The 26063-nt window shown below is 43.0% G+C and overlaps 1 protein-coding gene across 1 annotated transcript in view; it reads right to left on the minus strand.

Annotated features, from left to right (window-relative positions):
• odad2 (outer dynein arm docking complex subunit 2) overlaps positions 1-26063 on the minus strand; it is a 185183-nt gene that overhangs the window by 131042 nt on the left and 28078 nt on the right. The window contains exons 2-3 of the mRNA XM_047568767.1: positions 22220-22390; positions 7217-7335 (exon numbers count right to left, since the gene is read on the minus strand). Of these exons, the coding sequence (XP_047424723.1) occupies positions 7217-7335; positions 22220-22256 (156 nt within the window). The 5' untranslated portion in view covers positions 22257-22390. The remainder of the gene's footprint in view (positions 1-7216; positions 7336-22219; positions 22391-26063) is intronic.

Here is a 26063-nt window from a genome sequence, read left to right on the forward strand (position 1 = left end):
GCCCACTGTTGACTGTTGAGGTGAGCACACTCTGGGAAGTGGCTCTGCTCTATTATGACTAGAACTGAGAGGTGGAGAATGACTATGGACACACTATGGCACAGGAACTCATCTTTCACGAGCTGACGTTTCTATTCTGGATTTTATTTTATTATTTACCTTAATTAATTCCGGTTTAAAATACCTAGTCTTTGACCGTTTCCTTCTGATGGTATGATGAAGTTTTTTTTCTTTCTTCCAATTCTGATCAATTATTTAATATCAGGTCACTTTTATAAATACCTATATGGACATAAATGTGTATTAAAAGTCATATATGAATACCAAGAGATCAAAGAGTTGGAGGAAGAAGAAAAAGACCAGAGTTGCCTTTACATCCCTAAAAGGGAAATATTGTATACATGTGGGTATTAATGATTTTGATGTTTTCTTTCTTTTTTCTTCTTGTTTTAATAAATTGATGACATATGTGGGGCCTGGGCAGGGGCTTAAAAAGAATCTAAGAGACACATTTAACAAATAAAAAAGTCACATTTGGCACACTGACGGAAGTAGAAGCATGTTAAAAACACAGACTATTTCCAAACGAGTTATTTGATTCGAATACTGCAGGTCCTGTATCAGCATTAACAGTATTATTAATCAGTATTCGATGGCACATGAAGCAATCGACTAATTGAAATCATATGCTGACTTTATAGAGCGGATAATCTTACTCCACAGACCTAATGAGGAAAGACAGTTTAATTTAAAAGTCTTCGAACTAACAGTAACTAGCAAGATCTGTCATCAGCTGATTATATGAGTTTTTGCCACTAAAAGTGATGTAGGCTGCAACCTGAACAATGTCAGATATGTGTTATCACTACAGACTATCAAACTTGTGTTTTCTGCAGAAATGGTTTTCTGTAGAGTGTTCCAAAGGAGAATAACCCTCAAACCTTTTCTTTTTTTAATCTGATAATTATCATTTAAATATACCTGTACCTTTCCATAGTACAAATCTTTAGTACCAGCTCTGGAAATTTATCTAATATGCCTCTCAGACAAACCTTCTTTGACCAAGACCCAATACCGAGGGGCCTTGTTTTGTCATTTGTTGTGGAGAAAAAACGGAGAATGTGGCAGCTAATTAAAAACTGGCAACAGATCCAATGGGTGAGTGAGAGAGAGAGACCAGGGCAGCTGGCCAAGCCATTTATGACGGCTACATCCTTTAGATAGGGGATACATTTCCTCCTGCAGCTTTTGGCAAAGGAGGCAGAGAGGCCCCTGACACACCTCTATAGACATTATGTATTTTAGAAGCAGGACAGCACGGGACAAAGTCCCATAAATACGAAGGCTGGTTTGTCAAACAGTACAGTCAATACAGTCCTGACTTCCCGGGTTTCCAGAAGTTCAAAAAAGTATCGAGCAAAAAAAATCAAAGGGAGGTGGCATATATCAATCAAGCAGCTCATTCACGTGATACATGGCCGCTGTTGGCTTGGAAAGAGGCATTATGAACTATTGAGGGCACAAAGCCAAGACAAAGGCATCTGACTTGGTGAATCAGATTGATTTGAGTGCTTGTAAGGCAGTCCATTCAACATATAAATTTGCTCCATCTTTAAAAGCTCCAGGTGAGCCTGTGATGTCTTTAGGCAGTTTTTGGGCCGTGAGGGAGCCATAAATACATTATATGGCACCATGAACCTAATTTTCCATCTTTTGTGTATTGCTCCTATGCTCCATGTCCTATTAAGATTGGCTTCATATCATGTAGACCTTCTGGTTTCACTTTGAGACAAGGAGTACAAATCCGGGGTCAACTAAGAGACCTGGAATAATGGTTGCGAGATCACTCCAGAGACTTTCCTTGATTACCAATACAGACATTTGACTGATAGAAGGGGGAGTGGTGGACCTGTCTCTCCCTGTTTAACCGTCCTTTCCAGCGTACTAGACATGGTTCATGTCAAGCTTTAGGTTTATTCAGTAGTCAACAGCACACTGCTCCCCCAACCTGGCATTTGGCTTCATCCGTCGTCATTCAACTGTTCTGGCTCAATCCAGAGGCGCCTGTTTGTGGACCCTAAGCACGATCTTTCAACTGCATGCTGCACGCGACCACTAAACTCCTAAGAAAATATTTGGGAGGTACCCTCAGCGCAGAGTATCTCGTTGCAAGTAAAAAGGGATTTATTTTGGATTCGGGTGAGGTTTTCAAACCATAAATAGCCACCAGGCTGGTGTCACAAAGAATAAAGAATAGTAAGTTGAATCACTATAAAAAAAAAAAGAAAAAAAATTAAATCACAAATCATCACCTTCCAAAATCTCATAAGATATTTCTGTGAGACTGAAATAATCTACACTGAACGTGGGACATTTAAGGACAGATGTTTCCTTCTCCAAAGCAGTCTGCAGGTATTAATTGAGCTGTGCAACCAAAATAATAAACACAGACCTCTAGAGGCACGGTGATCACAGACTGTATGAGAGAATCTCTGAGGTGGGATACGTTTACAGAAGTCCTGAACCAGAGACGATTAGCCAGGTTTTACTGCTGCTTACATAGCGTGGGTTAAATGCCTCAAAGTGGGCTATAGCAACAAGATATGGAGTCATTTTTTGTAATTGTAATTGTAACAGGAGGCCAAGAGAAAGACGAGAATGATAAGTCTTTGGTTGCCGTCAAGGAGCATAGAGGATGGACATTACAGAGTGAGTCATATAACTTGGAGGACTTAGTAGAGCTTGATCCAGTTATTCATTTAGTCTGGTACTCGAGGAACGTTGCCCAGATTGTCTGAAAATTAGCTCATTCATCAAAAAATAGCTCAAACTTTCCACTTGGGTACAAGCATCGGCCGCAGCACCTTTACATGTCATTAAAAAGGCCTGTAACGCTGAAGAACAAACTGGCAAGCCCGCGTCAATATTGCTGTGAAACAACGACGCGAGGGCCAAGCCTATTAGCAACTAACAAGAGCAGAATTTATAGGGAAACGCCTGACCACAAAATGAGGGATCTCAGGACCTTCTTAAAGGACTGCTGACAGAAACTTGGTCTTAAAGGAGCGCCCCACCTGAGGCAGGTGGAAATTGAATATCGCATTATATTTCCTGTGGCTTTTTGTGGAGCAGGGGCTTGGCAGTGGAACAGCGAGCGTGGAGGAATTTATAGAAGGTCCACTCGAGTAACCGCCTTTAATTGAAAAGAGTCGAACTGTCTGCACCGCTTTAGCTAGGGTAGGAAGACACACTGGAGCTCATACTTAACGTCAGTTCCGATGCTGCAAACCTGCGAGAGCTGAACCCCCACTGAAAGATGATATTTTAAAAAAAAATATTTGTTTCATCCTAGTGACATAATCGGATTAGGAAGGCTGTGAGCGTCTGTCTCAACCGTCTGACAAGGGCAGGTGAGAGGAAACAGAAGAGAAGCAGAGTCTGGTCCTCATGTGGGTCTAAGTCTTCCCCTTTTCTTTTTTGTCTATCTTTCCATCCCTGACACCTCCTCCTCTGGTCCTTCTCTTTCCCCCCAGACAGAGTGACCAGTAACTGATGCGCCATAATTACCCAGGTGAGGCCTGAGCGTTTCCATATGAGCAACAAGGGTTGCATAGTCTGTCAGATTAACGTGATGTGTGTGTATTTTCTCTGCGCCGTTCAGCTTTCCCAAAGTATCCCCTTCACAGCCTCATGGAGATTTGGTGGTGGGGCTTTAGAGGAAGGGGACAATTAAGGTTTTATTAATGGCGTGCCACTGACATTAGCCATGTTCACCTGGATGTTGTGTCTGACTGCAGGTCTCTGCTGTAAGGTGAGATGGTTGTTCTGTACTTCTGTGTGTTTCAAAGCTTGCCTGTCTTTCCGTTTGGCTCCTGAGCTGGCAGGCTGGCTCACATCTCAGTACCAAATAGAAACTAGGGGAAACACATAGTTCTGCAACACAGTTCTGCTTGTCTGGGGCAGGGTAGCTCCCACTTATGTCTTATTGTTAACAATAAGAGACACTGAAAGCAGCTCGGTTTCTCCCTGTTGAACAAAAAGAAGGTCTTCAGCTTTGGTGAAGAAACCATGCAGCTCTTTGATGTTGATACAGATGTATTTGATCATTGGCCTGTTACTGTCATTTATTGGGTGCATTTATTCAGCGACCGTAGCAACAGTGATCATTAGTTAAGACCTTGAATGATACTTAGATAGTTGCACGGACAGAGGCCACAACGAGAGCCATTCGTTGGATTCTGTCACAGAAAAAGGGAAAACGTGTGAATAGGAATCAAATCTATTTATGAGATCAGTAGTATTAGCATATGTTTTATGTTTAGCTCCATCTTGACCAAAATAGTTCATCTGCCAGTTGATTTTGTGGTGTATCTAACTCTGTAGTTGTATTTTGGATCAATTTGGGGAGGGGGTTAGCATTCTTAACTGGGAAAAAACATATTGCTGTAGTTCAGTAAATTGTTCAATACACATGGTAGCGAGCCTCTGAGGACACGATACTCTTGTCTAACAAGCACTGAAAAACCTCTGAGTTCCTTTTGAAAGATTAGCTAGGTATAATCAGGAGTGGTCAGAGGGCTAGGTTAAGTCTGAGAGCTCCACCCGTACGCCTGGCTAAATATCACAGGAACATAATGCCACCTCCATTAGCGTCGGTCTAACTGCCCCACACTATGCAGTGTTTTCTTTGGGGCCGGCCAGAATGAGAGCCCGAACATGCGCAGGCCCTGCCCATCATTATCCATGTTCAAGATGCCTTATTCTCTGGCCATCCATAACAATCCAGGCATCAAATGAAACCCTTCTGGTTTCCTCCAGTCCCGACATCAGGGCTTTTACTTCAGCGTCTTGAGTTATGCCATAATTCAGACACTTTTACACACTCACGCTGGCGTGTTACAACCCTGGATCCTGAACAAACATGCTTACACGGAAAAGATTTCTTTTAAAAGGGAGGGCTGAAAATTATGTCAATTTTTCTCTCTCAATTGTCTCTGTGACATAATGACTGCGGCTGGAGAAAAAGAGACCACCAAAGGGGGGAAATACATCATGCCAGCTCATGAAAACAGTGCAGTGTATTCTTTCAAAATGGAAACCATGCACAAAGGATACAGTCTTAATGTAGCTCTAACAATTATGGGAGTTCTCTGAATAATTGGGCAATAAAACATTCTCGGTTACATTTGTGAATTAGAAAACGCAGTTAAGCAGTTGTTTCATATATTTCCTAAATAAATACAACATCAAGCAAGACCCTCATATCCCTGTCCAAGAGTAGAAAGGTGGAGAAAGAGATGTGCTGCATGTTGCGGAAGTGAAGAGGTCATGGAGGACAGGCGAATGTGTTACATCCATTACTTCCGTCTGTCAGCTAGCACATAAAATTACAAAGTGTTCTCATCTTCTCCTGAAACTGTAGACTGTTGGAATGACAGTGAACTCGTTGATAAACTGTGATGTCTGAATAGAGTGGCATTAAAGAAAAGGTTGGTGTTTCTGTGTGAACTTGAGAGGTTGGCTTAGGGCTGGAGAGAGCTCAAACTCTGGCTCGTCGCAGGTCAGGAAGCATGGGACTGTAGATTGTTGTTGAGGCCAAAAACATTTAAGAAAGATTATACACTGATCAGGCATAACATTATGACCATAATGTTTAAGTTAATAACATCGACCATCTTGTCATAAGCCAGTGTTCTGCTGGTAAACTTTTGGACCTGGCATTAATTCTGATGTTTCTTAGGACATGTATCTGCCACCCAGACCAGACCAGACACCCCCACCCCATAGCAATGACAATGGAGTGCCCCTCAGAAGGCCCATGTCCATTCTCTGATGAGTCACAACTGTTTTGGAGGCACAAGGGAGACCTACACAATATCAGGAAGGTGGTCATAATGTTATGCCCCATCGTTGCCCGACTCTGAGTTAAAACTCATAGTGTCTGCTGGGCCTCAGGACATAGGTGCATTCCATTAAGGGCAGGTCCTGTTTTTGTGAAGTCTGGTTCACTGTCATGGTTTAGTGGAGCTCTCAATGGAATTAAGCCATCATTAATACACCTGCGCTTTCTCTAGTATGACTTGTCAAAATATCTGCTGTGAAAAATGGCTGGATAGAAGGATGGAACGTTAATTTCTGTTGTTCTTTCATATACATCATCCACCCATTCATTCATTAACTGTAGCCATTTTACCCTGTATAAGGTCTTTGGTGGGTTGGAGTCTATCCCAGCTGGGGCTACACCTTTTCGCCAGTCCATCACAATCTTTCATATACTGTGTATATTTTTGTAGCCTGGAATTCATTACAGGGTGTGTTTCAACTGGTGTGCAGTAAAAAAAAAAAAAAAAAAACTCTGCACACAATTGGACAGTCCTACAACCAATCAGATCCATTTGGTTGTTTCAACTCAACAGCGCTCCAATAACTCAACAACTTATATGAGTACGCTGCTGATACTCTTCTGTCCATTACCACATAGATCATTTAATTGTGGGATAGCACATGGAGCTCCCCCTGGTGGCTGGCTGCAGTATAGGTCATAAGCTCCATGCTAATACTAATGTCAGGCAGTTTTCTCTTATTTCAGGAAGTTAATATAATGCTGGTGTTCATTACCCCAGGAAGTTTAATTTTAGTTATTTGACACTATAAAAACAGGATGTAACATCATGGTGATGTGACAGTTGCCACTGACAACTGCTGCATGAAGCGGTCCTGTAGCAACGCGAGAGTAGGGGAAAAAAACAGAGATAAGGGCAGTGTATAATCCACCATTTCTTTTCAAGTGGCACAGCAGAGCGCAGTATTAACCAAACGCATGTTTTTGAAATATTAGTGTCAGTGTGGCAGATGGATCGTCCATTTTTTTGACTCCAGACAAACTTTCCCCTACAAAAAGATTCATGGGCTCTTATCACTGGAACTTTAGGAGAAATATTGCACTTGGTTAAACTTTACAAGTCTTATGGTGGACCTACTGGTTAAATGTTTTTAATCTCAACTAAACTTCTTCTCCTCTCTTATTTTTTTGTCTCACTCTTATTAAATCATACACACCATGACTGCAGGACATAAAAACAGCTTGTTTCTGAGCGTGAGATGCTTAAAGAGCAGTGTCCTGTCATTATGGATATTAAAATCTTAAAAATAATTTAAACAAACCACTGAAAAAAAAAGGTGTTTTTTTTTGTTGTTTTTTCTTTTTTTGTCTTACCTTGACAAGAGAGTGGAGGCTTCTCTCTCCAAACATGTCCTGAAGGAAGGTGTTGTCCTCTGGGCGACTGACATGAGGCTGCAACTGGGATGGTAGAGCTGCCAGCAGCTCATAGAGACCTACAGAGGAAACAGAGGGTGAGCATGGCAGTGGGAGGTATGAATGAATGAATGAATGCACGGTCACAAACAAAAACACACACGCATTGAGACAAACCTACATACATCTGTAGTTTAAAAATGAAACAGAAAGAAAAGAGTCAAATTTTCTGACACATAAGATAAATACAGCACGTGTAAACATACATGTACTTTTACCGGTTACATCACACACATCATATACTCTTTCATCTTTATCCACTGATGCCCTTTAGCTATTCCCCAACATAAAAAAAAAAAAAAAAATCAAACAAAAGTAAACACACTTTAAAGCCAACTTAACGTCTCCTAATACCAGTCCTCTACTTGTCCCTGGAAGCAAAAGGAAACAGAAACAATAAAGTATTTCCCTCCCCAGCCTCCACTTCCCGCTTTTGTTCAAGCCCTTCCTGTTGTTTGAGGAACACTCCTGTCCTCAATTAGAAACAAATCCAAAAAAATTGTGTCCGGCAACTAGAGATTCCTCTACGTTTTTATCAGTTGAAAAGTTCAGTACGAGTCTCCTTTTTTTATTTCAATTGTATTTTTTTTATTAAACAGATGGCATACATGCCTTGGAAAGTTTTCCATCCACCCATCAGTGTCAACGCCTGCAAACACTCAAGTTTTTAGAGTAAAACAGAAGTTGCGCACGGAATAAATTGTCTGCATTTTTTGAACCGTCTAAGATGAAGTTGAACTGTTCTGTAATAACCACTTGCGCTTAAAAGAGATGAATTTGAAGTAAGTGAAATGAACAGGCATGACTGTAGACCAGCTGATGTCATGGATGCACAAGGACAGCAGACTTCTGCCTTTACCCAGGTCTACGTTGCATATGTACAGGCCATCGCCATCCACAGCATTCACAAAGTTTGTTGGTGAGAGCATAAAAAATGGGGTTCATGGAACCTCAGGCCCCTGGCTCAATCTGAAATCCCCTCTGAACAACACGTGCTTTTGGGGTTTACTCACCCAGCTTATACAGGGAATGAATATTTCAAATTCAATTTAAAGAGAACCAGACTGGGGAGCTGATGGTTTCAAGATTAAGCAGAGGGGAGGTGAAGCACTCAGAGAGAGAAAGTACAAAACCAGTGAGTGAATGGGGCTCCTTCCAAGCACAACAGAGTCCTGGAGCGCAACTGATGGAGAGTAGTAGCAGATACTTGTTTGTTGCTCAGATCTGGTCCTCAGTATGGCTCTGATGCACTAAACCAGGGGATATGTTAAAGGTCAGGCCCATACGGGGTGTGCTCCAGCTGGGTTACATGCATCAAAGACTCCTTTACTAATGCACCAGAAAAAGACCTCCGCACAATTCAAAACTCCTCAAACACTACCACACAGCGTTCAAGACCCTTTGAACTAACACTGATCATGTGAAGAAACTCTAAACACATTCACAATGGAGCCATCGAAACGTCAAAACAAACTCGAGCGGCTTGGCTACTTCTCTGAGGGCGTCTTTCATCAGAGGACAGAGAGAAAGAGGGGAAGGAGAGAGAGAGAGAGAGAGAGAGAGAAAAAAAAGACACCACAGACGCAACTGGAGTGATTCATAGCTGAAAATGATTGATTGAAAACAATGGTTGACGTCGTTGGCTGGATGAATGACTGACTGACTGACTGACTGACTGAACTGGCGGGGCTCTGACTGGGTTAGAAGCAAGTGTGTGCTGGCAACCCCCGAAAGTCTGGCGGGGAGGAACCGTGGCGTACTAACTTAGCTCATGTCATGCTCCGCTGCTGCTGTTGGGCACTGAGACGGATGGATTGTCATCTGCCACTCTGAACGCTGTGTTTTCCATTTGGAGCTGATTAGGGCTTTGAGACACTTAAGAGATCTTACAGCAGAAGCACAGGATATATCAAGATGACGTCCTGTCCTGTTCTCCAGCTCCCAACACTGATACTGCGTGTTAGTGCCTCATACCTCATGGTAGCAAAGGTTCCGTGGAAGCAAACCCCACAGTTTTACTCAAACATGGTGTCTGACACCGTCCCTGGTAGGGATGTCCTGATTGGTAGCGGGGACGATCCAGGCATTTTTAAAATGATCAGATAGGGTCAGTATTGGGCTTCAGTCAAGTCTGATTTATTTTAGGCCTGCCATAAACCAAATCATCCATCAAAACATCTTCTTCTGTTTTAACGCCATATGCCTAGCTCCAGAGCTACAAAAGAAAAACTAACACACTGAAAATGGAAAATGAAATCAGTTAGACAGAATTTAATAAATTGTGCAATATTGGTGTTTGGTGAGGTGATAGTAGGAGATTGTCTTTCAATAATACCAATTTGATTAGCCACCAAGAAATAAATGTATAGAAATCCACTCAAACAAAGGTTGCAACAAACACTGAACGCTACATTTAAAAGAAGAGAGGTTTCCTGGAGACAGCGTCAAGGAGAAAAATATTCCAGAAAGACTTAGGGAATTTACGACGTTGGATGACCAGAACATTTCTGGAGTAGAGAAAACAGGTTTTCTGGAGCCAAGGTATGAGCTACCCTCTCCACAACAGATTAACTTTGAAAGAAATATTTATTGGACTGAATCCAGTCGACCCTATGATTAGGAATGTACAGTGGAAGACATTTTGTTTATTTAAGATCAGATCTTGACTCGAGTAGAGAAAAACCTCACCGGGCTATCCCCAGTCCCTGGTGTATGATCATCTAGTGGCTGGTCCTCGTCATCTAAAAAGTTCACTTTCTAGCGAACACACGCTGTGTGAGGGCAGGTGGTCCTTTACAACTTGGAACTCCCAACAGAACATCGCACATAATCTATTAAAAAAAGGATTTAAAGAGACATGGGATGAGGTGATGGGTTTAGGAAGGGCAGGCGGAGATGTGGTAATGTCATTACTATCGGCAAAGCTGAGTCTCTAGTAGGAGGGGATTTAGGGAACAAGATAGAGAAGACGAAAGTGAGAGTCCCAGAGCATTACTCTCCCCAGGTGCAACCCACCCCCCAATGTATGCCATTGTGCACACATTGTGGGAAAGACATCAGTTCCATTAGCCGGTCAGAAATAATAACGTAATGGGAAAAAAGAGGTCACTGTGTCAGACTGAACCTTGTGACCCAGAGAAACTCCAGTTTCAAACAACAGGGAGAGCTGCAGAGGATCCAAGAGCTAAACAAGGATTGTGCAAAACTGAAATTAAATATAAAAATGTACGGGTGGAAAAGCAAGGAGAGAGAGAGAGAGAGAGAGAGAGAGAGAGAGAGAGAGAGAGAGAGAGAGAGAGAGAGAGAGAGAGAGAGCAGAAATGAACCAAAAAAGACAGGGTGGTAAAACCCCTTGGTGGACACTATAAAAAGTGGAGACAAATCAGTCCTGGAAGATGAATGGACGCATGTGGAGACGATGTACAGATCATGTCCATGTAAACAGTGTCCAGCGAGAGACAAAATGAGAGAGGGGTAGAAAAGGAAGAAACTGAAGAAAGAAGAAAAGACTGAGCCAACTCTTGACCACTAAAGGGTGGACCGACTCGCTTCTGGTAGGGCTGGTCTGGCTTTGTCTGATTTGTTTTGGCCAGACTATTCTGGACCCTCTCATGCGGCGGCCGTGTGTAGTGGACCTGGCAGTGTCTGGTCGCGGACCACGAGGTTCTGTTGTGGCTAGTGCCGGGCCAGCCCAGCCCAGAGGTCCTCAAGTCCACCACGATGTTGAGCATGGATGGCCCAAACAACCTTCAGAGAAATCGGAGAGGCCTAGAGCGTCTGAAGCTTCCCGTACGGAGGAAGTGACCACTTTAACTGCCAAGCAGCACTTCCCCTCTCACGCCCACACCTCCACAGTGGTCAAAGAAAATAACAGTGTTTTTCACGGATCCCGTTTATGTAAAACACACAAAAAAGGGCCAGACAATGAAATGCATTAAACATGATACATGTGAAATTGTTGGGTCACACAGGTCAACAACCTCTGGGGTTTTACGATGACAGTACATGATGAGGAAATTACAGGGACCAACCTACAGATTCAGAGTTTTTAAAATATAACCCATGCTACGACTTTGTAACTTCAGAACTGTTTACTTACACACGCTACTATAGGTGCACATGTACTACTGAGAGACAGATTTAGCAGCCTGTCCATAACTTGTTGGACTAAGGGGAACCCACTTCCTTCTTATAACTGAAGTACATACAGAAAGACAAACTGTCTGTCTAGTGAAAATGAACTTGTTCAAATACAGGAAATGAACGCTGGGCTCTGAATCCATTTCCTCCCTCTGCACTTTCTCCCAGGTGCTGAATGAGTAATTGACCTCCCTCGTATATCTTTTAGGAACATATAGAGAGCACAAGTCCATGAAGTCCACCATATCACCAGGGGGAAGAGTACTGCCTGAGCTCTTTTACCATGTCGGTCTTTCAAACATTCTTTGTGAACGTGTCAGAAGGTCATCTGTTTAGGAAAATGGTGGCAGCCATGGGTGGCAGAAATAGAAGCAGCTGCAGACTGTGTAGAGTAACCCACTCAAGGCTTGATTTATCTCCTTATTCTCCAGCTGAGAGAGAGGGAGGGTGGGGAGGGGGGCGCTGCCTCGAGTGTAGCAAAAGTAAGACACAGAGCAGAGAGGTGAACGAAAATCTGAGATACACACCGACATAAATAACTCCTGATTAAAGCATTAACGCTGACTGAAGATGACCGATGACACCAGAGACAAAGACTAGATGGAACGCCATGAAAAGAGTGGGGAACACTGGCTTTCAGCAAAAGGAAGAAAAAACAATTACAGTGATGACGATTCCAGCACTTACACAAACAAGTTTTCATCCGAAGGGAGAAACTCTAGACAGACAGTGGGTGGGAAGACGGATTTTACATGAGACAGGTGCCAGACGAACGGAGAAGAGTTTAGGGGTCCATTGTTCACAGCCAGCAAAGGACAGAATATGTTAGGAGCCCAACTTTTCTTTTACTGCTAGCAGTCCATGGCCACTTTTTTCTACTAATTCCTACTTAAGTAAGTAGCAGGAGACGAAATAGCAAACGTGTTCAGCTGAAACTTTTGGACCTGGTATTTTTGTGGATGTTACTTAGACATGTAGCGCACACCTAGACCAGGCCCCTCCACTCAACCCAAAGGCCCCCACAAAGAGACACTACAATATTAGGAAGCTGGTCATAATGTTATGCCTGATCGGTGTGTATGGCATAACAATATTCATTCAGCAGATGCTGTGATCTTTCCCTAGTTGAATCCAGAAACATTCAACAGTGGACATGGAACAGTGGTAGTCCGTGGAAGAGCTCAGAGAGATGTAATATATATAATGCTGGACCTGAAACGTAACGGACAAGGAGTTTGTGCTCCATTTTAGCCCACAGGCATCCCATTACCAGCTCCAAAGACCAAACCACTACCCCACATAAAAAAGGTCAGGGGACGGAGCCCTCCAATACCATCTTCAATTATATTTCAATGTCACGGTCTCTGAGAAACTCTGTCATTTGAGAGAGGAAAAAACATGTGAGTGGCTTTTGCAAGATGTTAGTCAGGGTTTCTCGGCATGGAAAAATTACTTCAGCGAGAACCATGGGTCGGTCCAGGTGTAATCAACCGTCACTCCAATCATATATCGGCTGTTTCACCGCTGCACGCTGAACTTTGGATGCATGTCGTTTCAGGGCCCACAAAGAATCCGTGGCTGAAGACAAGGTCATGCCTCATTCAGGGAGGAAGGAAAAAAAAACTTAACTCCAGGTTGCTGGACCTTATCAGCAAGCTAAGCCTTTCAGGAAGGATTTCATCTTAATTTCAACATTGAATATCATGTAGTAAGTGCCTCACCTTGACACTTTAAATGGTTGTCGACACCTTGAAAACAGAGCCCAGGACAAAAGGACAAGTCTAATCAACATAATTGAATGCATACAGGCTGCAGGATCTATTCACCACCTGAGGAGCCAGCAGCGTTTTTTAGTTATAACAGTTTCAATGGTCACATTTGCAGACAAGCGAGGCCTAAGTGGGAGCACCTGCAGCAGAGCTAGAATGAAGTCACTTAAAGGGAAGTTGGTATCTTGTCCAAGTCTGAGTACTGCCCTCCTACGCCACTTCTCAAAAAAACTAAAAATGATCTATAATGTAAGGGAAGATGGAGTTGGAGATAAATTAAACGTGGAGAAAAGGCAAAAGGTTAGGAATATTTAGGCAGACACGAAGGTGATGACAGAGACAGTACCAATCACAAGGACAGATATACGAGATGTGGAGTACGGAGAGTATAGCGGAGTGCCAGTTTTAGCATTGCTGGCTACTAGAAGAGAAGTCTGCTGGAAGGCGCATGAGTTTGGCATTGGTCATCCAAAAACATCTCTTTCCCAAGAGGAGGATGAAAGGCTGCCGTTTGGCGCAGTCAGTCCGAGCCGGCTAAGCTTAGACTCTCTCTAACATGGTGGACAAAACACAGAATCTACAACAAGCGGGCCAGAACAGAATGACCTGCCACCTCTCCTTACTATGGCTGCAGAACAGCAGTAAACCTTCTGGCACAAGAAAGCATGTTCTGTCCAAAGCTTTGGCCAGCGTCTTATGTCGAGCAAGTTCTGAGGGGATGTCTGAAGCAGACATGCCAACACTTCTGTGATTTACACCCCTAAATCTTTCTCTGTCTCGGTGTCCATGTTGTCACTCAACATCGCATCGTCTGGTTGTCAAAGAGAGAAAATGGTCTGTAAAACTGTTTTCAGGTTTGTCCAAATGCAAAGTGAGCATGTCCTGCCCAGTCGATGAACGATTAAGTGCCATGTGTGGTTTGGAAGGGAACAGCGGAGGATGCTGTCCTACCTCAACAGACAGAGAAAGAATTCTTCTCATTCGTACAACAAAGTCATCATTCCTCCATCCATTGCACTGCTTTGATTTTTTTTATTTTACATCTGCTTCCTTCGACCATGTTTTTATTTTTTGGTAGAAATTATGTGGAAACTTTAGTTCTGATGTAACTGGAAACAGGGAGCCTTTCCAGTGGCAACAAATCCTTGTGTTTCGGTACTGTATCACAGCGGCATTGAGCCGGTTTACTGGCCATCGACCACGACAAATGGTTGGAAGCTCCCAGAGGATCCGCCGCCCCCCCACCCACACCACCGGCAAAGTCCTCCCCCATACCTCCCTAATGTCTCCAGTGAGTTTAAACCGGCTAAGGACCAGATGCTCAGAATTCTTGACATCAGAATGGAAAAATCTACTGTTAACCTTGACAGAGGAAAAAAAACAATGGCCATTTTCATATCACAGAGCTCATATTATTTACAGATTGGTGTTTCTACATATGCACATTTGTCCTTTCCTATAAGGAAACAATAAAGCAGTCCCAGAGTGCTTCACTACAATAGTACCTGCCTCTCATTACTCAGTATCATTACTCACCAATCACCTTATGCAACAGGGGGTGCTCAGGATGGGGGAAAATAAGACGACTGGAGTCGCTCATTTATCGCGACTGCACATACACATGCACGCAGCCGTTGGGTTATTAGTGTGTCTGGTAAAAGCGTTGTCCCAACCAAAAAATTTCCATGTGCAGTCTTTCATGCGACCATCGTCCCACCTCCTCCGCAGCTGTACAAGTTCTGAACCACCCTTACCTTTAAATGCTGTGAGGGGGCCGTAAACCTTGATAGAACATGCAGGTACAGCTTGGAATAACACAGTAAACTTTAATAAGGTTAATAAAAGGGCATCAGGATCTTTAGAAGTGCCTGTTCAAGCGTGTGTGCGCAAGGTTGGGCTGGTCTCGGGAGTACAGTTTTAGGGGTCACCGTGTAGTGACGGTAATGGCACATGGGGGATGACTTGTCAGCAAGCATTTAGCAGGACAGATGGATTGGTATTTTAAAGCCAAGACTAGTTAATTAATCACACCGATGAACGTCGGGGCTGTGATGGCCACAATTTTGTCATTGTTCATTTATAATCTAAATTTTAAGAACAATACCTGTCCAAGGATTGGCCACACTTCTTCATTTAATGTTTATTTCCTCATCTCAAAGTTTTGGACCTGGCATTCATGGGGATGTTACAAAGACATGCAGCAGCCATCCACAGCCAGACACACACACATAAACAGTTAAGGAACGACTAAAAAAACATGAAGAACAGCACAAGGTGTTGACCTGGCCTCCAAATTCACTAGAGCCCAAACTGATCCAAGAATCTGTGGGATGATCCATAAAACCCCTTCCCCTCAACTCATAGGACCCAAAGACCCCCACTAACAACATTCTGTTTCCAGACACCACAGGACACTCTCAGAAGGCCCATGTCCATTCTCTGATGAGCCACAACTGTTTTGGAGGCACAAGGGAGACCTACACAATATTAGGAAGGTGGTCATATGCCTGATCGGTGTTTCATGATCTGGTTGACTGAGAAGCTTTGAGGAAATTGTCTGTTGTACAGAACCACTGGATAAGTCATACCTGGGAAGCTGTTTGGAAAAGGGCAAGTAAAACCATTGCATGCTAAACGCAACACCACGCAGTCTGAAGTCAACGTAGTTTACTACGGTTACGGTTGGCATGTTGGTGGATTTTTTCAAGAGAAAGAATTGCGCAAAAAGGGAAACGTTAGTAACGACCGTCTTTACACCTAAAACCCAACCACAGTTGCCACCGTTTCCTCACAAGACACTGATTGGTCTGTACTTTTTTGCATCAGCCACATACCTTGAAGCAAGTTTGATTGTCGTGAGACCTTGTGATTGCACAAATAAAAAATAAATAAATAAAAAGAAACAGCTGCCTCACAAAGTACAGTATCAAACCGCTTCCATGTGAGGAAGATTTAAGTCTAGTTGTTTGTTCTGATGTCTACAGCTCTAAATCACCAATTTCATCCCATTGTCCCTCTCCCCCACAACTGAACACAAAACTGTAATCACATAAACTCCAGAGGCAGGGAGGAAATGGGGCTACAAGGAGCAAACACCCACTCTCGCTCCAGGAGGTTGAATGACCTCTGAATGGCATAAACCAGATGTTGCGTGTCTGAAGGTCTCGTTAGGATCGATTGAAACAGTTTTGCATGTGGAGACAGTGAACTGCCTTTACTGTACACTCCTGAGTAATGGATAAGTTATTGCTGAACTGACTCGAACTCACGACATGTCACTGCAGAGAGGAAACAGGTTCCTGTGGAGGTGCGTGTCCATGGGCCTGTTTAAACTTAATTCTCATCCATTTCATTAGAGCAGTAATGATAACTTGACCGATGTTGTCAAAATTAGGAAGCGTTTATATTTGGCACAGAGAAATCAGTTCGTCACTGAGACTGATTGGACATCCTGTGATGCTAGATCTTTTGGTAGGCCACAACACAGTATAATTGCAACAAAACACCCACACGGTTAAAAAAAAAAAAAAAAAAAAAAATCTTGAAATTTAACCTTGCAAATAATGAGGTTCAGCAGGGAGACAAATACTGTGCAGCAGACGGAGGAGTGGGGCGGCTTTTGTCCGTCTGAAAATCCCTGAGTGGGAGCTGAAATAAACTAAGATGAGCTGAGCCAAAAGGAGCGGAGGCGTAACAGTTATCTGTCCCCGACTGAGAACCAAAACCAAAACTCCATCACAGCTGAACAGGAGGAGAAATGACTTAACAGCAGCTGTCTGGCGCAGACAACAGACCTGGAGAGCAGCTGCATAGCTTTGTTGGAGAGACAGAGAGAGGAGGGGGGTTGTTCAGGTTGATCTGAGCAGAGGTCTGACTTTGTGTCCCTCTGGAGAGGACGCCCAATTATCAGCTCTGTGAAGTATTTAAGCTAATTTAGCAACAATATGCATTCAGGTGTGTATTCGATCTCAAAACGCAGCAGACAGCTAAGTGTCACACTGCACCACACAAAAGCTGGAGGCTGCGTTTTCGGACACACAGCATCAAGAGAAGGCGAAGGATCATCACGTGAAGTCCCGTTATGACTCTGTCCTACCAAGCCCATAATAAAAGAAATAAAAAGGAATTACACTGAAATGAGACGACCGTGACTCACATGTTCTACTCTTGTCCTAAAATACTGAAATTCTGGAAAGGTTTTTCCTGTAATTTTGTCTGAGGTTTTAGGTATTCCACTAAATTATTAGGAACTTCATCCAACCCCTAACACACTACCTAACTTACAAGCAGACATACTAATCCTTCCCTGGCTAAAAGTCAAATTCCATTTTTTAGAAATTGTCAAATGCTCTCTATTGCTCTCTGGCTTAGGGGAAGTATATTCAATATGATTTAATATATGATTCAAAGAAATAATACAAATTGTCTCAAGATGCTTTACAACAATCTGAAACCCCCACAAAGGGAGACGGAGAAAGAGACACACAGCTAGCACACAATGCATGAGTAGTAAAAGAGAAGAAATTAGTGTCCAGGGTTAGTGTTCAGTGCATCATCCTCCAGCAGCCTAGGCCTATAGCTTATTTACTTATTTCCTCTTATAATCCATCATGTGGCATTACCTGTATAAATGCATAAAAATGTGCAGTTTTACAAGTAGTCCTGTAGTTCTTCAGTCCAACTTGTCACATCACAAAACAAGGAGCTTTAATGTATATTTATATCGTTTGCGTTGCGGCTCCCCATGATAAAAACAGTACTCCAATGAGAAAGGGCACTATCCACAGCCACACTTTGAGGCCACTCCTCCCACATTTTTTAATTTTTCTCTTCAAGTTTATTTTCTCTCTATTTGGTTTCGTTTGTTCAACTCTAATTCATACTGAGACCTGTTGTTTATTTGGGCTTAGGCGGAGAGAAAGAAAGAGTACCCTCAATTCGTCTGCCCATGTGTTTGCTCTCCAAATACTCCAATAATTAACATTTTTAATAAAACGGTTTCTTTAACGGTTAACGGTTTCCAGAGATCTGCTACTAAAGAAGAATGGTTCTAATAATGATAATATTTTGCCCATTATGTTAAAAGACTGAGATCAGTACTTCATCTTATGATTGTGTGAGTGTGTGTGTGTGTGTGTGGCGAGGTTTGTGTCGAAGAAAAAGACTGGTGCGGCTGTAACATGTCTGTGATTATTGGCAGACACCACATGGGGAGGATTGTTTGTCTGCGTGGACTTATGGTTGTCTGTTGAAGTGTTGCTACCTGCATTCCTTGGCATGAGACTGGATGAAGCCGCAATTATTTTCCATTATATAATAAATTCAGGTAAAGGATGGCTCTTTCCTTTTACTAGCATGAAGTGAAATGGGACACAATAGCATAAAGCAGGTGTGTGATTTTAGTTCAGGGGCCATATCTAGCCCAATTCGACCTCAAGCGGGCCAGACCGGTTACATAATACCAGAATAACCCATAAATAATGACCAGCCCAAATGTTTCTCTTTGTTTTAGTACAAAGAAGAATATTATGAAAATGTTTGCATTTTATGAACAAGCTGACTTTTTCTTTTTTCTTCATTTTCTAATATTAAAATGGACATAACAAAAACAGGTATAATCGAGAGTTTGTTGTTGTTCCGTTACTGTGTGCTGTAACCAACCGTTACCGTGTGCTTAAGGCTGTTAAATAAAGAAAGCCAATTTATTTAATTTTTTTTTTTTAGTCCTGCGATCACCGCTTGTTGATCGGTCTGAAGTGTTTCAAGGATTAGTGATGGCTGATAGAGCTGCAGACTGACGGCTTTATGTGGAAAACGTATCATCCAACCGAATGTAACACACTGCTGGAGTTCTCTCGTCTGTGGCTGTCAAGTCTCCTTCTGGGATGTGTCATGTTAACAAGCCACAGTTGACTGATGTCTATCAAAGATGTCGGGCAGGCGAAAAAGAACGGTTTGAAAATTCAAAAGGCCGGCATATTCTTCACAAGCCATGAGGAAACGTGTTTGAACTTAATGTGTCTATAAGTTATTATTTAGATTCTTTGAATTATTATTTAAATTATGGCCCTGTCCAACATTCAAATCATTCTGAGCTAAAGTAACTCAATATGAAATAGTTAAATGTTTTTTTTTTTTCCAAAAGATTACAAGAAACCTGTGTTTTTTTAAACATGATGCTCATATGCAGCAGCAAAGGGCAGATAAGACCCACTATTTTTGGTCCTGGATAGTCTGGTATATCATAGTGTTATTAGAATGAGTCTGGTGCCATTTGTGTCTCAACCAACACAGAGAAAAATACATCCGCACACAATGGAATATTCCTACAACCAATCACAGCTATTTTGTTGGAAACAAAATAAACCCCACGGCGCACACATGACGTTTATGACTACATTACTGCTACTCTTTTGTTATTCATCTCACAAAGCCAGACCAGGCACTTTGACTGGCTCAGCAGATCTATGCAGGTGCGTGATCAGTTCCCAGCAGATTAACCCCCGACCACATTTTTGTTGCCAACACTTTTGTGGGTGGAGGAAGTGAGGGCTGACCTCCACGTTAGGTCCTGGATGAATTGGGATCAAGTAAGGAACTGTCTTTAGACATCACAAATTGATTCTAGAAATGAGTTCCTACTTTAAAGGGCGGATAAACTCTCTCAAACACAAAAAAAACACTGAGGCTACTGTGGAGTGTGCTCACTACTGGGTGTATGAAAGGATGGGTTAAATGCAGACAAACTTTCCACATTGAGAATGAATAAAATAATAAAGAAAAGACTTTGAGACTAAATGTAGTTAACAATGAAGTTTAGTCTACAGTGTTCTTTATGGAAGTCTAAAGGTATCACTTTCTACATTAGAACCCAGTTTCAAAAGGAGTCTCTCAAGTACTGCAACTCATTCTGGTCAGTGACATAACTTAATATCTTCAAAGCCAGTTTTCTCAGTCTATTCATTTCAGTCTCCAAATGTTACAAAGGAAGTATGTAATTGTCAAAATATTTATGATTGAATATGTTATTTTGGATATGACAAATGATTCTGGGAGCTTTCAGGACGAGACCCAAGAAACTTTGGGAAAAATTAACACACATTTTAATATATTTGTGAAGTCTGTTTCTGTTCCTTTTCACTAAACAGAAAATACATATTAAATATATTAAGTAACCATAGTAGAGGCCAAATACAGCTGTCAGTATTACACTAACAGACATCTGTCTTCCAGCCGTTACTATAAATAATCAAAAGTAGATTGAATAGCAGTGCAGTACAGCAATAAATTACAGGTATCTTCTAAGAAAGGATTAGTCGGGGAGGAAATGATACCGTTCCTACATATTTACGAGGTTTTGGCAAACTGATCCGAGCATCAGCATCCTTTAGGTCTGATCCTTTGTGTTCAGCTGTATTATTATGTCAATTAAGTGTAATAGTATCAGTATTGTGTGCAGACATTGGTAAAAACGCCAGAACCAACCACAAGTATTTGTGACTTCAGCGGGCCGCGGGATCAGTGACCCGGTGTTCATCCGTAATGTTCATCGCGTTTCACCTGTGCACTCGGCTTCACAGGACCATCAAGGGGGAAAGCGGAGGAGATGGGCCGGAGGAGTCTTTACGTGTTTTATTTGGAAACCTGAGCCCCTGCCGGTAATTGCACCAAAATGACTGTAATCGTAATTGACGGTCTGGCTTTCTACTTTGCCTGCACAAATTTCCAGGACGACTGGGGCTACGGTAACTCTCTCTGTTAAAAGTCTGGACGCGGCAACGCACACGCTCTTTATCCATCAGAGCAGGACTTTACGTCTGTCCTTTTGTCCTTTTGCAACCCTGGGTTGAGTTCCCCGCGTGTGTGTGCAGTGATGTAGCCGGCCGTTAAGCCAGACAGAGGGCAGGGCAGTGCTCCTGAAGTGTGTGTGTGTGTGGTGGGGTCAGGGGGGGGGGGGGGGGGGACATTTCTGGCAGCTGTCTCGGCGATGACAAGCTTGACACGGTCCTCGCTCTGACGTCACACGCTCATTTCGCACATGAACACGGCCCTCAACGAAGGAGAGAGGGAAAAATAATAATGGATGGTGTATGTATTTTACTTGACATTATTTTGTTCTGTGTTGTTTAAACTGTAAATTTGCAGCGGTGTGTTATTCATTTGACTGGGCACCAAAGGCAGTGAAAATAGACTTTGGTTTATTTTCCAACCACAGCTTTGGACGGTCCATTCGAGCCGAGAAAGAGCCGCCTACGGCAAGTTAAGAGTGATTCTTTTCTACCTTGAAATTAGATTTAGTACCACTTAAGATGGTGGGCACAGCACCAGGCTCGACTAACATGTAGGTGAAGACGTTTTCAGAGAGGGTCACGCTCATACGCTTTTCTATTTTTCTGCTAGAGGGGCCATAGACATAATAAATAGGGATGTTCCGATCGGTATCTGGTATCTGGAGATCGGCATCAGGGCCAATTCAGACATTTATTCATTAAAAAAAAAAAAAAAAAGATCAGATCAGTATCGAGCTCAGCCCAGACTGATCTCATGTGAGGTGGTAGCAGGTGATCATAACGCAATACTAGCAACTGACTCCACTCAGGCTGCACCAACACAACAACAAAATCTGCACGCTGCATTTAAAACAAGAGAAATGTTTCATGGAGACAGCATCAAGGACAAAAATCTTCCAGAGAGCGTTTACAGGGAGTTTATGGCGTTGGATGAAAAGAACATTTCTGGAATAGATAACACAGGTTTTCTGGAGGTACGAGTTACCCTCTCCACATTACATTAAACTTGACAAAAAGATTTATTGGATGCAAAGCACACACCATTTAGGAGAATACAAGGAAGATAAGAAAACTCTTCATTTTGTTGAAATTTTGTCTATTTAAGATCAAACCGGGACTCGGATGGACCAAAGTAAATCTGGACCATTGGGTGCATTTCACCGGCTAATGTGTGAGAACCCGGTGCTGCCGCCTGTGTTCGTTACCTGGCTCGTGGCCGGCTCCAGTGGCCAGGGCAGGCATGTCTCCTGCCGGCTGCTTCCTGGTTCCCCTCAGGCTGTGGAAAATGGCAGCGGGGTGTCAGAGTGGCGAGCTCCACCGAGTTGAATCCTCAGGGGACCGGCTGAATCCGAGGAAGGGCTTTATGTCATGGAGCCCTGCAAGAGAACAAGATTTTAGAGGCTACTTGTCAAGTGGCAGAACGGCCGCATGCACGTGCGTGTCAGTCAGCTACTCCGCTCTGTGTGTGTTGTGGGACTGCGCAGCCATCTGTAACCATGGATATGAATATCGACCATACTTGCAAATACATGTGCTCGTGTGTACTCGAGCCAGCGGCTGACAGTGAATGACTCGGTGAGATTTCAGTGTGTGCGTGCATTGACAGTAGCTTGCAGGTGACGGTGGGTGTTTACAACCCGGCATTTTTTTCCCCTAAGCTGCTGAACATCCCGCTTTGTACATGAGCCAACGACACCTTGCCTGGCGCCCATTTACAGGAACATGCGCACACACACACACACGCACACACACACACACACACACACACACACACACAGATATCCCACACTTTATTCTGCATCCAGCGGAAACAAGGGGAACCTTATCCCCTGAGGGGAAAATAAGCAGGCAAGTGCAACAACCTGTGAAATATCTAGCAGGCGTGGAAATGAAACGCTCCGTAAATAATGGCGGGCCATTAGAAAGCCAGGTAGGCTGAGAGCAGGAGGAAATGTAGGATGTAGAACACAAACGAAATGTCTGTGTGGCTCATTGAAATGACCGCTTGTAGTGAAGGAACCTGCGCAAACACACACGCCTCCCTGTGAGGAAACAACTGGAATGTGGTCATTGTTGCCACTGCTGTGTCTGTCTGTGCAGTGAAAGGAACTTGCATTAACTATGTATCTCTTGACTTTGACTCTGCCTTTGCAGAAAACTGATTAAAAAAAACACTCAACTCACAATTCAATACAATTTCCAATACTGGGTTAATAATTTGATTTTCTCACAATTTTTTTGTAACAGAATGAGCTTGTAGGCAAATTATGACTGAAAAAGATCCCGTTAATATTTCTGAGGTAGGATGTAACTAAAAACTATGCAATGAATGCATATTTAAAAAAGATCTACATTTATATTCTTCTTCTTCTTATTACATCTTCTCTTTAAAAAATTAATGACAATCCCTTTTTATTTCTATGAGGTAACATAAACTGTACCATACAACGCATATGTCCCCTTAAAAATACAGCTAAAATTATATTTTATCTTAACAAAAAATATAAATAAAAAAATGGATCTTTAAAACAAATCCCACATCAAATAACTGGATGAATAATACAAATGAACAAAATCTCTTCAAATAAACAAGCTAAGCTTTGCATGTGTTCCTAGTTTGAGATTTATGATTTTTTCCAGCAGATCTCGTCCCGTCTGAATTCCTAACAGTGACGTGGGTCAAATTTAGTGACGTAGGACGTCAATCAAGTGAACTCAAAACGAGATTACGCCCTCTGTTGTTTTTAAAAAGCATCGCGATTCATTTTTCAGCTCAACTGATGGGAATCGTCACACATTCGTATAATTTTTTAAGTGTCCCTACAAATACCTGTTAGCGTGTCTATCTGTTCATTTCTCTTGAAAAGCCAATAAAAATGTTTAAGAAAAACTTTGAGTTAGTTTGTTTTGTTCAGTCCTGTAGGGTGTCCTTGGATATTGTGCGAGTGAAATGTGCGTGTGGCTCACTGAATGAACCAGTGCAAACACAAACAGTTGTGTAGAATATACCCTGAAAAAGACAACACAAGGGACAAATAATGGGTATTTATCTGGACAGAGGAGTTTGACATGTAGAAATTAAACACATTTCAAATGTAAACTTTGGAGGCACTTGGCTATAAACTCTTTAAAAACCGTAAAAACTCAACTCCAAGCATTCAGACATAAATCCCTCGGCCTTTGATTGGCCGTTTAATAATAAAAACTCACTCCAAGCATTCAGACTAATTCTCGGCCTTTGTATTGTCTGAATCCACAGAGTGATATCTAGACATCTCTGCGGGCGCCTAAATCTATTTTGTTATCTGAAAAAGCAGCATTTAACCCGATTTATTACGCAGCGACCTGTGCCGTAGCTTGACGTGCACCTCCTTAGAAATGTAACTACGTGTTGTGGTGATGCAGACCACAAAAAAGGCACGTCCCCGTCCACCTCTCTCGGCGACTAGACAGGCACGCAACATTCACCCCCCTGCCAAACGTAATCTGTTCTGAACTCTTTTCTCAAAAGCAGTTGTTGTTCAACATTTATGACCTAGCTCTGAGCGCATAGAAGAACTGAAGACCGTTTACCAGCCACAACTAGCGGCGTTATTACGACGCCGACACACCTGCACACAACTAAACGCGTAGGCCTTCCGTGTAGGCTTCAGTGTAGGCGTACAAACCAAGCATGCAGCTTTAGCGTGCAGCCTAATGATGCATTAAATGTCAGCTCCAAACCGTAGAGCCTCAGGGTCTTTTTAACAGAGCACATCACTGGAAAACTGCACGCATTAAAAACAAGCGGGGATATAAGCTACGTTCTGTGTCTCCCATGTTGATTAGCGTTTGATTGTTGTAACTGGCTCTGGCTCGACACTGAGTCACAGCGTCGTTTCGGAAGCACTTGACTAAAGAGTGGGACAGCCAAGACACCTGCAGTATTTTCATTTGTCAATCAGTGGGGGTGGGCGGTGTGGGCCGCACACACGCTTTGCCGTGACGTCTTATCTGAAGAAGCGGGCTGGATCTAATTTTCCGATTAAGAACTTCCAAGTCTGCTCACACGACCACAGCTGTTACGGAAGTGAGGTGCTTCCTGGTGGGTTTTTTTTTCCCCCAGAATGTGTGTACAAACACACGCAGAGGTCAAGGCTCCAACCTGCCAAAACACCAGCCCACGTAGCATATTGGTACCACGCCTGTCTGACATACTGCGATGAGAACGTCAGGGTGCAGCAGACCCCAGTTGGAGCCTTGTGGAAAAAGCATCTGAGGCGACAGAGGCCAGAAGATGCCTGAGCGAGCAAGTAAGCAAAGTCACCCCGAGCGTATCAGAAAAAAAAAAAAGAAAAAAAAAAGAATATTTTTCTTCTGGATTGAGATGTACAAAATATGGTGCATTCATCAAACAGCACTTAGAAACGGATCGATTTTCCAACCAGAGGGGGATCTGGGAGACGGATTTCGAAATCCTGCTCCTGTGTCATGCCAGCACCAATTTGTGGGCCAGGTCCGTCCGTCGTTTGCATGATCTTCGCATGGGCGTGAAGGGCTGAAAAGCCGGTGAAACCGGAGTTCGACGCTGTTCGAGCCCTTCGTGCACCTCGGTAAAATAGGTTAAGAGGATCGGCAGAGGAGGGCAGCGGCGCCTCGAGCCACGACCGCAAAATCTCTCCAGCAGGCCGATTAGACCCAACCTAACAGCCACTGAGCTCGCGCCAAGATCGCCGACCCGTGCAAAATCAGTTCAGTGTTTCAGAGAAAGGGCTACGGCACGGTTTTGTCATAAACTGTGTGATTGGAATGACAGACTACTACTAAAGACAAGGGACGGAGGAATGAAGGGGAGGAGGAGGAGGGAGGGAAGGAGGGAGGGAGGAGGGCATGAATATCAGCCGTTCACCTTTTGTTGCATCTGAAGGGGGAACGACTGAAGGATTCCTATTTCCATTTGGGGAGCTTTCTGAAGTGCCAGGAAGCGTGTCGCACAGCTGAGAACACCTGGGACTTTTTACAGGGCTCAAAAGGATCATAACAGACAGACTATTTTTTTTTTTTTTCTTC

This window comes from Mugil cephalus, chromosome 18, assembly GCF_022458985.1.
Source record: "Mugil cephalus isolate CIBA_MC_2020 chromosome 18, CIBA_Mcephalus_1.1, whole genome shotgun sequence".
NCBI classification, from domain to species: domain Eukaryota; kingdom Metazoa; phylum Chordata; class Actinopteri; order Mugiliformes; family Mugilidae; genus Mugil; species Mugil cephalus.